At 37.3% G+C, this 11,919-nt stretch overlaps 2 protein-coding genes across 2 annotated transcripts in view; one reads left to right on the top strand and one right to left on the bottom strand.

The window, feature by feature from the left end:
- Positions 1-3,453: 3,453 nt before the first annotated feature.
- LOC147396620 (Putative adipose-regulatory protein (Seipin)) lies at positions 3,454-9,461 on the top strand. Its single transcript, XM_086451586.1, has 2 exons — positions 3,454-4,029; positions 8,553-9,461. Exons 1-2 carry the CDS (start codon positions 3,463-3,465, stop codon positions 9,273-9,275), a joined length of 1,290 nt encoding a protein of 429 aa, XP_086307712.1. The 5' UTR covers positions 3,454-3,462; the 3' UTR covers positions 9,276-9,461.
- Positions 9,462-10,069: 608 nt separating this feature from the next.
- The window catches only part of LOC147396619 (uncharacterized), a 5,966-nt gene continuing 4,116 nt past the window's right edge, over positions 10,070-11,919 (bottom strand). The window contains exons 5-7 of the mRNA XM_086451587.1: positions 10,972-11,082; positions 10,837-10,881; positions 10,070-10,357 (exon numbers count right to left, since the gene is read on the bottom strand). Of these exons, the coding sequence (XP_086307713.1) occupies positions 10,198-10,357; positions 10,837-10,881; positions 10,972-11,082 (316 nt within the window). The 3' untranslated portion in view covers positions 10,070-10,197. The remainder of the gene's footprint in view (positions 10,358-10,836; positions 10,882-10,971; positions 11,083-11,919) is intronic.

Genomic DNA, 11,919 nt, shown 5'->3' with positions numbered 1-11,919 from the left:
AGGTGATGGGTTAGGGTGTAAGGGATATGGGTTGTGATGGGTGTGGTTGGTTGTGTTAGAGAAGGGTGATGGGAGTAGGTAGTTAAAGGGTATGGGTTGAGGTGTTTTTTTTTAGAAAAGTGATGTGGATAGATAGATGATTAGAGAAAGGTGATAAAGGTAGGTAGTTTGATGAAGGAGATGATAAAGGAGGATGACATGTGTCATCTTTTATATAAAAAAAAAGGGTGATTGATTGATGTGGGTTGTGGGTTATGGATTTGGGCTTTGGAGTATTGGGCTTGGGTTTTAGAAAGGGTTTTGGATTTTAGGAATTGATTAGGGTCATTTTGGATTGGATTTTTGATAATAGGTATGTTTTAGGTTTTTAGGTGATGTGGGATTAAATTTAGGTAAGAGGGTTAAGGTGAGAAATGCATTTTGTGAGTGTTGAGGGTTCATGGGCTTAGGATAATTTAATTTGGGAGCAAAGTGGTGAAGGTTATGGAGAGTGATAGGTATCCCAAGTCTCATTTTACATTTATTTATCTTTTTAAGGATTTTAGGGATCATCGAATTGATCAAAATGCCACGTGCTGGCAAATTGGGCTTTTTATGCTCGTTGGCGACTTTTATTGAAAATCGAGTATTTTTGGTATTGGAAGCGGAGCGGTGAAGGTGGAGGTACATCAATTCTTTTTTGTAGGTCTTTTAGACCCTTAAGGGGTCTTAAGAACCTTGGTCCAATCAAAATGTCATTTTTTCATGATTTGAGCCTTTGAGGCCCGTTGGTAAATTTTGTTGAAAAATCGGTATTTTTGGACCCTTTCGAATAGGGGCTCATTCAAATTGGGGTGTCTACAACTATTAACTTCTATAAGTATCATAAGTTACACCAAGAATGGGACCTACTTGATAGACGAGAGGCATGGCATTTCTTTCCTCCAACCTTTCAACCATGAAGAACATCTTTAGTTGCAAAGACCATTTCTTTGATCATGCTTCTTTTACTCGATTTGACAAACCTTTTTTCCAAACACAATTGAAAGTTTTTCCTATGAAGGCGATGCGAGTGACATGATTCATCATCCATCTTCAACAATATACTTCCCCTTTGCTTGCAACGAATTCTCCACTTCGCAAATGAACTTAGTCTCATATGCCTATCTTTCTGACTTTATGGGGAGAGTTGGTAGCCGCCTCTTTGAATGATAATTGCAAATCCAAATTGCCAGATTGTGTGGGTTTGGTTGATGCCTTGACTACGTCAAGGAAATTGAAAGTTGAACGAGATACTAAGGGTTTGTTAATGTTAATGTCGCGTTGGACTAGTCAGAGTCATCTTGTAGATGGATTGGTTGAAGGCCTCCCGTCTTCGAAACACATCATCAATTTTGTAAACAAGCGTGCCAAAAATGACTACCCTCGACGTGCTAATTTCACCGATTGGATCCATCATTTTTGCGTTTTTTTATACCAAAGATGGTTTCATACAAGGATCCAGTTGGAATGATCCCTACAACATTGCTGCTTTGTTGGAGCTTTGGTGTTTCGTCATATGATCGAGTATTATCCTTCCGAGACCGCCATGCCGGCGATGCACATCTCCCCCAATCGCATATCTTCAAAAGATTCATAGCAATCTATTGCATTATTCCTGAATCGCCTTACATACGCGTTGAGATTCTCATCACTATTCTGTTGAAGTCGATCAAGGTCCGCCAATGCCACCTGTTCGCATACATGAAAGAATTTATGATGGAAATTGTTCTCGAGATGCCTCTAGGTAGGCATTTATCCTGCTACTAAATTGTTGCATCACATGTATGCTAGACCCGTTAGTATTTTGAGAATTCCATGTGCCATAGATCATTGTTGCTTCATGTTCTTCGAAAAACTCTAAGAAACGGTATATGTGCTCCAGCGCATTACCTTTCCCATCATACAAAGGGAATGTGGGCATATGACATATCCTTTGGGTAAGGTTTGTACTATATAAAGCTACGGAATATGGCGGATGATGTTCATACATGTCTCTTTCTTTAGAGTTCTACTCCTTATCAAGTCATCAACAATCACATAACTAGATAGTTTGTCGACTTGATGAATTAGGACTTCCAGTTCTATGTTCAAAGTTGCTCGCACAACCTCTAGTGATGTGGTTACTTTAATTGGTGGTTGTCGTGTGAAAGAGTTGAAGGCATCTTATGGCTCAACCACTTTATCATGTGTTGGTAATTCGTTTGGCAACTCTTGATCCGATTTGCCCATGTGTTGTAATCTTTGCTAAAATTTCCATTTTTTTTTGCAAACCCGCGAAGGATTTCCCCAAATGGCTCCATAACCGCTAAAATTGCCATGTGACTTTCTTCTGGAGGCATCGACGTGACACTTGTGTTCAATGTTTGGTCACGTACTTCTTTTTGAATAGTTTCTTCATTAACTTTTCCTTCACGTGATGGTCTTGATTGGCTTCTAGTCCTCATTTTGTCGCATTATGTCTAGTTTTTCCCCAGTGGAATTGCCAAATGTAATTCAAAGTGCATAAGGTCTTTTATATTAATTAAATCAGAGATATTACAAAGACTTCAAGGCCCCACTAAGCCTACTGCAAATGTGTAGACCTTGTTGCACCCAAAGTGAGGTAGATACAAAGAGTTCGAGTAGAAGAGGAAGGGAAAGAGTTATGGAGTAAAAGGGAGAAATCATAGCCCCTGGGTCCAACCCCTCCCATAATGGATTTGCATCCTTTTTATATTGAGAGAAGGGTAGGAGAGATATCCAGTGGTTATTCCTTGTCGACTTTTTTTTTCTGTCAAATCGTTTATGGCATGTCCCTTCTAGATATGAGGTAAGATTATATGAGTGTAGCAGTTGTGACTTGTCTCTTTCAAGTCCGAAGTAGAGTCACACTTCAACATTTACTTCATACGACCTATCTCATTAGATGTGAAGGGGTTTGCTAATGACGGCATCGCTAGGCTCCTATGACATGTTAGGTTCCATGGCATATGGGGCTTGGCCCCTTCTATTTATAGATCATCCTATGAGGACACTATGCTCAAGGTGTCAGGTTTCTATATTTAATTTGTACCCCCATTCTCCCCCTTGATGGCATCGTCATCACTCCTATCTATATATTTTAATTCCAAAATTGCCAATTTTTGAAAATTTACCATTTTCAGTCTCTAAAATAAAACAGTAAATATTTTCCCAACTTCAAAAAAAAAGTTTTTTTTTCAAAATTTTAATAATAATATATATTTATTTTTTGCTTTTGCATCAAAACCGTCCAAGTTTCAATCCGACCCAGTATCTTTTTTCGAGTTGCCTCGGCCAAGTGAGAGACTTGACTCAGCCGAGTTTTCGAATCACTTGCCTAATTTTACAATGTCAGAGTTTAAACATCACGTGTCAGCTATTCACACAGCCTTGTCGCCACTTCTCATGCATGCCCACTGACATCTTCACTTCGTCTCCTAAATGCCCCAAAACCAGCACAAACAAAGAAAAACCATGGAAGCCCATTTTAGCAGACCACGCCGGCGCACGTTAGCAACCACCCCTCCTCCTCCTCCTCCTCATGTTGAGGACGACGACCTCCTCATACTAAAACCAGTCGCATGGTTCATAAACTGCTTCTTCTCCCTCTCTTCACCCGTATCCCTCAACCGTATTGATGAGCACACAGACATGGCTTCAAGCCATGTCGCAGAAGGTGTTGGTGGTCTCTTATTTCGAAAACTCGGGTTCGGGTTTATTGGTGCGGTTAATATGTTTTGTGTTCTTGTTGGTTTAATGGTTGTTTCTGTAATATTCGGAGTTGGGTTGGTTCGGTTATGGGTGGAAGAACCCATTTTTGTTGAAGAACCATTGCATTTCGATTACACCAATGTTCATCCGACTGCAGTTTTCTCAATGGGTAGTGGGTTAGAAGGGATGATGATGAAGAAGAAGAAGAGAATGGTTCCAATGGGTCATACTATATATGTTTCTCTTGTGCTGGTGATGCCAGAGTCTGATTATAACCAACAGATTGGTATCTTTCAGGTACAAATACAATGTCGTCTCTTTGAACTATTTATTCTGGATTTATCTAAGAAAATATATCCGACCCGACCCGGACCATTCATGATTTGGGTTCGATATCCACCCTCACCGGACGCCAGCTTCGGTTCCAATTCTCAAATTAATGAAACCGGAATTGAAACTCCTTAAATGATTCCGGTTGTTGGTTTCTATTGGATTTTACTGGTTTGCGTTCACAATCGGTTCGGTTTGGTTCCATGAGATCCAATTGTGATCGGTCCCAATAGAATGGGATCCAAAACCGGGCCGGTTCTGGTTAAATGGGTACCCTTGGCTAATTGTGTGCCCATAATTCTTCAAGTTAATCATGCATCATACTTGTTTTCTTGTTCTATAGCACCATATAATTTTGAAATAGATGATGTTGGTTAGTTTTCAAAATCTATAAATCAAAGCTCTTGTCAACAAAGCATTATGCACATTTAGAATTATTTATGATTATATACTTATCAAAAATACTCTAATGCTCAAGTTAGAAAGTAATCTAGCAATCTATTTTTAGCAAAATTTGGATGAATCCCTTATGTTAGTTCTTCTATTATTTATCTTTAACAAGTTTATTTATTCTTGGGGCTTCACTAATTAGGTTTATACACAGCATTTTACATGATTTTTTTCCTTGATGTCATTCAATATCTATTAATTGATTTTCTATGATATTAGGATGAAGATTATAAAATAGAGTCATGATAAATGTATGTGCCAAAACATATGCAGTCTATATGCGACTGACATGGCAAAGGCACAAAACCATAGACGAATGTCTTGTCTTAACATTCTTAATTGACAAGCAGAACGTAAGCATCCTGTGAAAATACGAAATAATAAAGATAACACAATCACACAAAATACAAAGATTTACGTAATTCGACAATATGCCTATGTCCAAGGATCAGATCAAGAACAATCACTATTTTTTGTTGAGTTTTACAGTCTTAGAGATCTCTAATTTTATAAAACAAGAGATGTCAAAACATGTAAATCTCCCCAAAATAAAAAACCCTTAAGAAAATATTATATGATTACCCTTTTTGTATCCCTCAAAAATTTGGGACCCCCGACAAGGGCACTTCCCCCTGCACCCCCGCAACTCTATGTAACACAACATAATACAAGACATTCATTCACACAACACATCCAATATTACAAAAACTAGTCTCACCCATTTAATTCACAGCCATGCTTGAACTTATTGTTGGGTTGAACTTTCTCTTGAGTAGTCTTCATCATCAACCGCCCAACTATGCCCACTCCCCAACAAATTAAGTATCTCTATATTAAGTTGTTCATGTAAGATCTAGATTATTATATGTTCATACCTTATATCAGCAGATTTACTTTTTATCTTTTAGCAAGTCTATTTATTATTGGGATTCTCCATTAGTGGGGATCAATCACCATGGTTTGCATAATTTTTATCACTTTCTATATCTGTAAAATGATTTTCGCTTTGGATCATTCGACGTAATTGTCAATGATATTCCAATTGACTTCTGCAAACGGGTTCATGCTACACATCTTATCATTCATATCAAGACCTCAAGTCAAGGTACTACAAGTAATTCCTTTCCCATCGGTGACATTGTGGACAAAAGTTAACTTGGTAATTGATGCAAGACAAAGGGAACAACCTGTTAAGAAAAATAGAAACAATGGAGAACGAAAAAGAAAGAAACAAGATGCTGTCACACACAGAAACACAAGGATTTTACGTGATTCCCTCAAAATTGAGGTATGTCCATGGATCACACCGATTCCACTATGAAGAGAAACCTTGGAGTTACAAATTACACCCTTTCACCGAAAAAAGAAATATTTACCCTAGGAAAAATAACTAAGGTTGCACATAATACCTTGGGCAAATTTCCTTCCTCTAGATGCTCGATTGACAAACACTGTGTTAAATGATGAACAATTGACTGGTGTATAAACTAAGAGTTGATTGATTAGGCAGCTGGACTTGCTCGCAACTGTGGAAAGGATCAAACACTACATTCCCAAGGATAAATCTCTCAACTCTAGAATCCACCAATAGAATTGCTTTAAAGAATAAATTATTCAAAAGCTCCCCTTCATTCTTTCATTGCATTCAATGTATATAAAGAAAGCCTTACATGACAAGGACACCCAAATATACTCAGGGACACTTTAGGTAATTTTAAAAAATACATGGGGTAATTAGGGAATGAACAACTCAACAACTAGAAACTCAAGGCCATAATAAATGGTTCAACTCTAGAGCCTTTTTTTTTTTTTTTTTTTTTCTTTCCTTATCTTGGGTATCCCCACTCTTCAGGTGAGACTAATCCCACTATCACATGCACCAATCCCTCGGAAAAGTCCTACATCCAACTGGTTGAGTCGAGGGTCAACCAGACCCTGGAGGTGTCCCCAAGGAATTCATTGCTTCGTGTGTTTCAAACACTTGGCCCACCCTTCCTAAGGAGTTATCAATTGCTCGGCTTGTCACTAGCTATACCGTAATAAATTATTTAATTCTTAAATTAAACTACAATAAATGGTTCACGATTCAACATTGACTAAAAACACTCTGATAAAACCTCTAATTAGCCTTCAAGGTGCTGAAAATTGTAGGAGAATATGATGAGACGCTTTCCTACACAACTTAAACTCCCAAAAGAACCTAAAATGGTCTTGTTGCTAGACTTAAGGTTTGGCCCATTCTAAGGGTTCTAATATTTTAAATGGTTTGGTCCACGATTGGCATTTAACTCCATACCAAATGGTGGTTATACACGGTAGTACTAGAAGTAGGGACATAAATGGGTCAGTTCCAGCTCAGATATCAAATTATCGATGTAACCAGAGCATAGGACCTATTATGTAAGATGGTTTCAGTTTCTATTAGCTCAGGTCAAATATGTAGACATGGATGTAGCATAGTCGTTTCAATTTTTGTTGGTTATCAGCTAATGGGATAATATTAACATTTTTCTTATGAAAAGTTCAGCATAACCAATGTTCCATTTGTCAGAAACAATGACCAATGAAAGATAAGTTTTAGTCAAATGTAAACAAGTAACGTATTATTGACTTAGATGCTCAAGCCTAAACTTGAAGTTACCTAAGACGTGGGTGTGTATTGATCATTAGATATATCTTTAGGATGCATTGACACCTGATAAGAGTCTTGAACAAAGTGATTTGATGTGTACATGCGTGTGTGCATGTATGTCGTTTGTATAAACACACCATTTGTCAAGTGACATGTGAGCCTGCATAAATTGGACATGATCATGAGTATGTTATGTGATCCACCTTTAAAGTTATAGTCCTTGTTTCAGATCTTTGATGATTTAGAGGGAAAAACAAAGCATATGACCCTGCCATAGGTTGAGGGTGAGTCGCCTATGCATTTTTCCTTTCAAGTATCAGAGTTTGGAGGAGGCATATCGATCATAGCTTAATAATTTGATATTTCAAATATTCTCACTTTTATTTGTCAAAATGGGTAAAGTCGAATAAGGTGTAGTCATGCAGAGGAAGAACAAAGAATCACTTCACTTACATAACATAGCTTACGCTTACCAGTCTACTAAAATAGGGGCGACAGAGAACACTCTCTTCAAAGAAGTGGGTTGCGCTTCACCACAGGCACTAAATGGGCGGAAAAATGGAGAAAGCTCCTCAACAAACTACTGAATAGTAGGGGAAGCTCATCCCTCGCTTCTTCCCTTGCTTGTGCTTAGTCCCACTCTTCCTTCTTCTGCTTCTTCTGCTAGCTATATTCTTTCTTCTCCTTCTGCTATTACTTATTCGTCTTATTCTTACTTAATAATAACTATTGCATTTACTCCTAACTCTTGGTATTCTTTATTCTCTGCTACTGATTCAAAGTGTAATACTGTAAAAAGTAACAAGAATACAGCATACTTTGGTTCCCTCTAAGTCTTCCTTTCGCTTGCCTAATTGCTTTGTTGCCTTTGTGCCAGGGTTCATAAGGATCATACATGTTTCCTAGGGATCAGTAGAGATTTCACCGGGATACATTATTTTTTGGAATCCCTTGGAATATCCTTCCATCTCAGCTGTTTGTTTGATTGAGAGGTTCAAACGACGTTCAGAGCTACTATTGTCCTTGTATATAAGATTGATACTAACAAGTATTTAGTGGGTCACCTCACGTGTCTCCCCAAGTATAAAGAAACTGAAGGAAATTGAGGAGAAAATATTTAAGCCTAATTTTCCCCCCTGTTATCTGGACATTTATCTTAATTTATGCAAGTAAATGCATGATCAAAAGTTTTGTAGTGGTATCCTCATTTTTTATGGATTGAATTTTTCTCGAAGCCCCATCGAATTTCCCTCATAATTTGTCTCCAATTCTAAGAATTGATTGCTAACTATAATTATGATAAAAAAAATAAAAATAAAACAAGCATGTTTGGCTTAATGTGTGCCTTTGTTGCATTCTTTGATCGATTAAAATTCAGTATTCACCAATTTAGTTATGCATTTATCAGGTTTCGGCCGAGGTTATATCGACCAAAGGAAACGTTATAGCAAAGTCGAGCCAGCCGTGCATGTTACGCTTTGAAAGCCTCCCAGTCCACTTAATGCATACATTTGTTAAGGGGATACCTCTCCTACTAGGAATTTCAGGTGAAACCCAAAAGATAACTGTTAATATTTTGAAGCACAGAGAGGGGTATGAAGCGACTGATGCAATTCAAGCAAAATTACAACCGAGGGCTGGAACTTCAGCTCTACCACAGCTATACTCAGCCGAGATCCTTGTAATTTCTAAGCTCCCTTGGACAAAAGAAATAGTTTACTCTTGGAAATGGACATTTTACGTGTGGACTTCATTGTACGTTTACTTAACACTCTTGATCATTCTTGGATGCTGTTTTCCACGTTTTCTCTTCCCAACAAGGGCAATGGGCGTCGGTGTACATAATCAGAGAAATCAGGCTACGAAAGGAGTTAAGGATCGGCAAACTAGAGCGAGAGAGAATAGAGATGTATCAGACTTTTTGAGGAAAAGGCCACGGAATGGACATAAGAAGAAGACAGTAGTTCGAAAAGAAGTTTTATCAGAAGAAGTTGGTTCCTCTGATTCGAGTGTTACCATTACAAGGGAAGAAGTGAGCACTGTTGCTTTGGGTGTGAGAAGCGAGATCGTTGAAGATTTTGAGGGGTTCACAGATGTAGAGTCAGTTTGCTTGAGTAGTTCAGTTGATTGAGCTGATATTTTGTAAGATCTCAGAATTTTTTTTTTTTTTTTTGTTGTTTCATTGCTAAGTCATAGTTTTAGAGCGTAAGAACTAGACTCTACTTGAATTCCCATCAAGTCTAATAGACTGTTTTCTTTTGCCAAAGAAGTGAACATTGTATTAATATAAGAAAATTACAAGAATTCAGGGCGTGTACTTGGGTAATTGCAGTTTTGATAATCTGAAATTAGGGAGGTTCATAAACTCCAATAAATCTTCTTTTAACAATTGAAGGAAGATATTATATTAGGGAGTCCACAATTGAAGTTTCTTAAAACCTTCTATATCTCCCTCATCCGATATTCTATTTACGATGAATATGAAAATATATTAGGAGCAATGAAAATCAATGAAGAATCTGAGTTGCAAGTTTGATGCCATTATTCGTCGATGCATCGAAGAATTTCAAGAAAGCAGTAGCTAGACCTCTCTCACCACCCAAATGTGGGTTTCCAATGCATGAACCATCTATGTTAAACTTCAATCAACCAGACCCTGATTGTAACCATCTAACATTGGGAATTTTTGGACATCTCACACTTATAATGGGATATTTAAGTCTTATATCGATCAAATTTTCACGGGCACCTATTCTTTTCTGTGGTTTGGGCAGAATATGCAATTCCGGCCATGCATTTATCAAATATATGTAGCTCTTGATATTCTCTCTTCAGGGTTATCCCACAGCAAAGTTCCTTAAAATGTGAGCTCATGAGATCAAATAAATAACATCATAACCAGTAGGCAGTTCTCAAGGATGAAAATGTCAAATTTGATTAATTTTATTGATTGCTTTTCAAAATAATTATGCCCTTTTTTTCACAAATTCTTGGCAATGAGATTCAGGTGATTGGTTAACAATCTTCCTAGAAAGAAACAAAAATTCCGACGACTACAATGCGATTGCTTGAGGGTAGCATTCACTAACCTCCATATGCAAATCCCTCCATGCGTGTTTGCATTTTTCCAACTTTGTGAGCATGCGAGTTAGAAATGCTTCTGCCCATGCCTCATTCTTTCCTCCCATGCTCAGATCGTAAGGCACTGAGAAGCTGTTCAAGCATAATAGGGAATGTAGGCTAATTAGATTATACATCTATGAAAATTTTAAAGCATTAACAATTCTATTCTATAAAAAATTAATCAGTAATGGAAATTTAATAACGAGGGGAAAACCCCGCAAAAGGTTAAGCATCTCCATAAATTCTACAAAATCCTCAAAACGGATCCATCAAACTCAAAAAAGAAGAATGGAAAGATATAGCAGACCTAACAAGTGTCATCATGTGTCTTTATATGTACTTGAGGCTGTATATACTATATAATACAAATGACATACACATATATCTGTGCATATATGCATACATTCCAATTGCGTATTCATACCATCTCGGTATGTCTCAGGCAAGAGATAACGGTTTTGTTCAAATGCAGATATTTCTCCCCAGTTATTAATTTTAATTCAACATGATATCACTTCAAAACATAAAAGGAAAGAGCACCAATCCATCAGCATAAAAAGGAACATCACCTCATTAGTTCTTCTTGTTGAGTTCCATTACTAGATATACCATTTCTGCAAGAATTAGTCATTGAAATGCTCTTAGTTCCAGACTTGATGAACACTATGAGCCACTTTTAAAGTAATAATAAGGAACTAACAAACCTGCATATTGAAATCTTGAAGAGGTGAAGCGATTTGGTGGACAGATTGTAAATGGCATCCGTAATATGCTCCTTACCAAACAAGTACACTACTGGATAACCAAGAAGCCATCTGAAAACCAACAAAATAAAGGAAATTTTTACATTTCATATTTTGAGAAAATATTCAAAAAATAATAATAATAAAAGCTTACAACCTCACTCTGAACTCATGGACTGCCAAGTTATCAATCCACACCATTCAGTTGGTGTGGTTCTAGGACCCTTGGTTGTGGGAGAATTCCTTTATGGAACTGTTCCCAATTCTCTATTCATTGATAGACCTCAAAGGGCACATTTTGAGGGGATTTTATGAAGGGTGAAGTGAGAGTAAGATACTGGATCTTAGGTTTGAGAAGGAATCTCAATGACCATGAATGTTTTGTTCCAGTCTCGGCTGAAATTGGAATGCCTCGGATGAAACATTCTAAAGCGGTACGAAACTTTAAAACATGGCAATAGGAGGACGTAGAGAATAAACCCATTAGTCCGGATCGAAATGATTGAGAAGAGAAATAGAACCGGGTATAAAACCATTGACAAGAAAATGCTTAATCGGATCACAGAATTCCATTTGAATGAAATGTGGTTGAAGCTAGTCCAATGATGCAGGTAAATGATTCTTAGCTAAATTAACAATAATTAATTCATAGAAGTGCAAAAACAGATAAAACATTTACATAGATCTCACTAAAGAGAGTTGATGAAAATGACATGAAACAATAAGAAGCATCAGACTTTGCACAAGCATGGCATTGCACCATACAAATGGGTCATCACATCCAAGGTTTAAAATCTTGTACCCACTGCCACAAAATTTGGCAAATTTCTCCAAAAAATCAGAAAAATTCTCCGAATAACTGATCAGCCAATTAAATGGGCAAATCAACAAATTAATTGGCATGTTACC

This window comes from Akebia trifoliata, chromosome 8 (assembly GCF_017979445.1).
Source record: "Akebia trifoliata isolate Shusen 1 chromosome 8, ASM1797944v1, whole genome shotgun sequence".
Classification (NCBI taxonomy): Eukaryota; Viridiplantae; Streptophyta; class Magnoliopsida; order Ranunculales; family Lardizabalaceae; genus Akebia; species Akebia trifoliata.
This window is presented reverse-complemented; position numbering and strand designations above follow the sequence as displayed.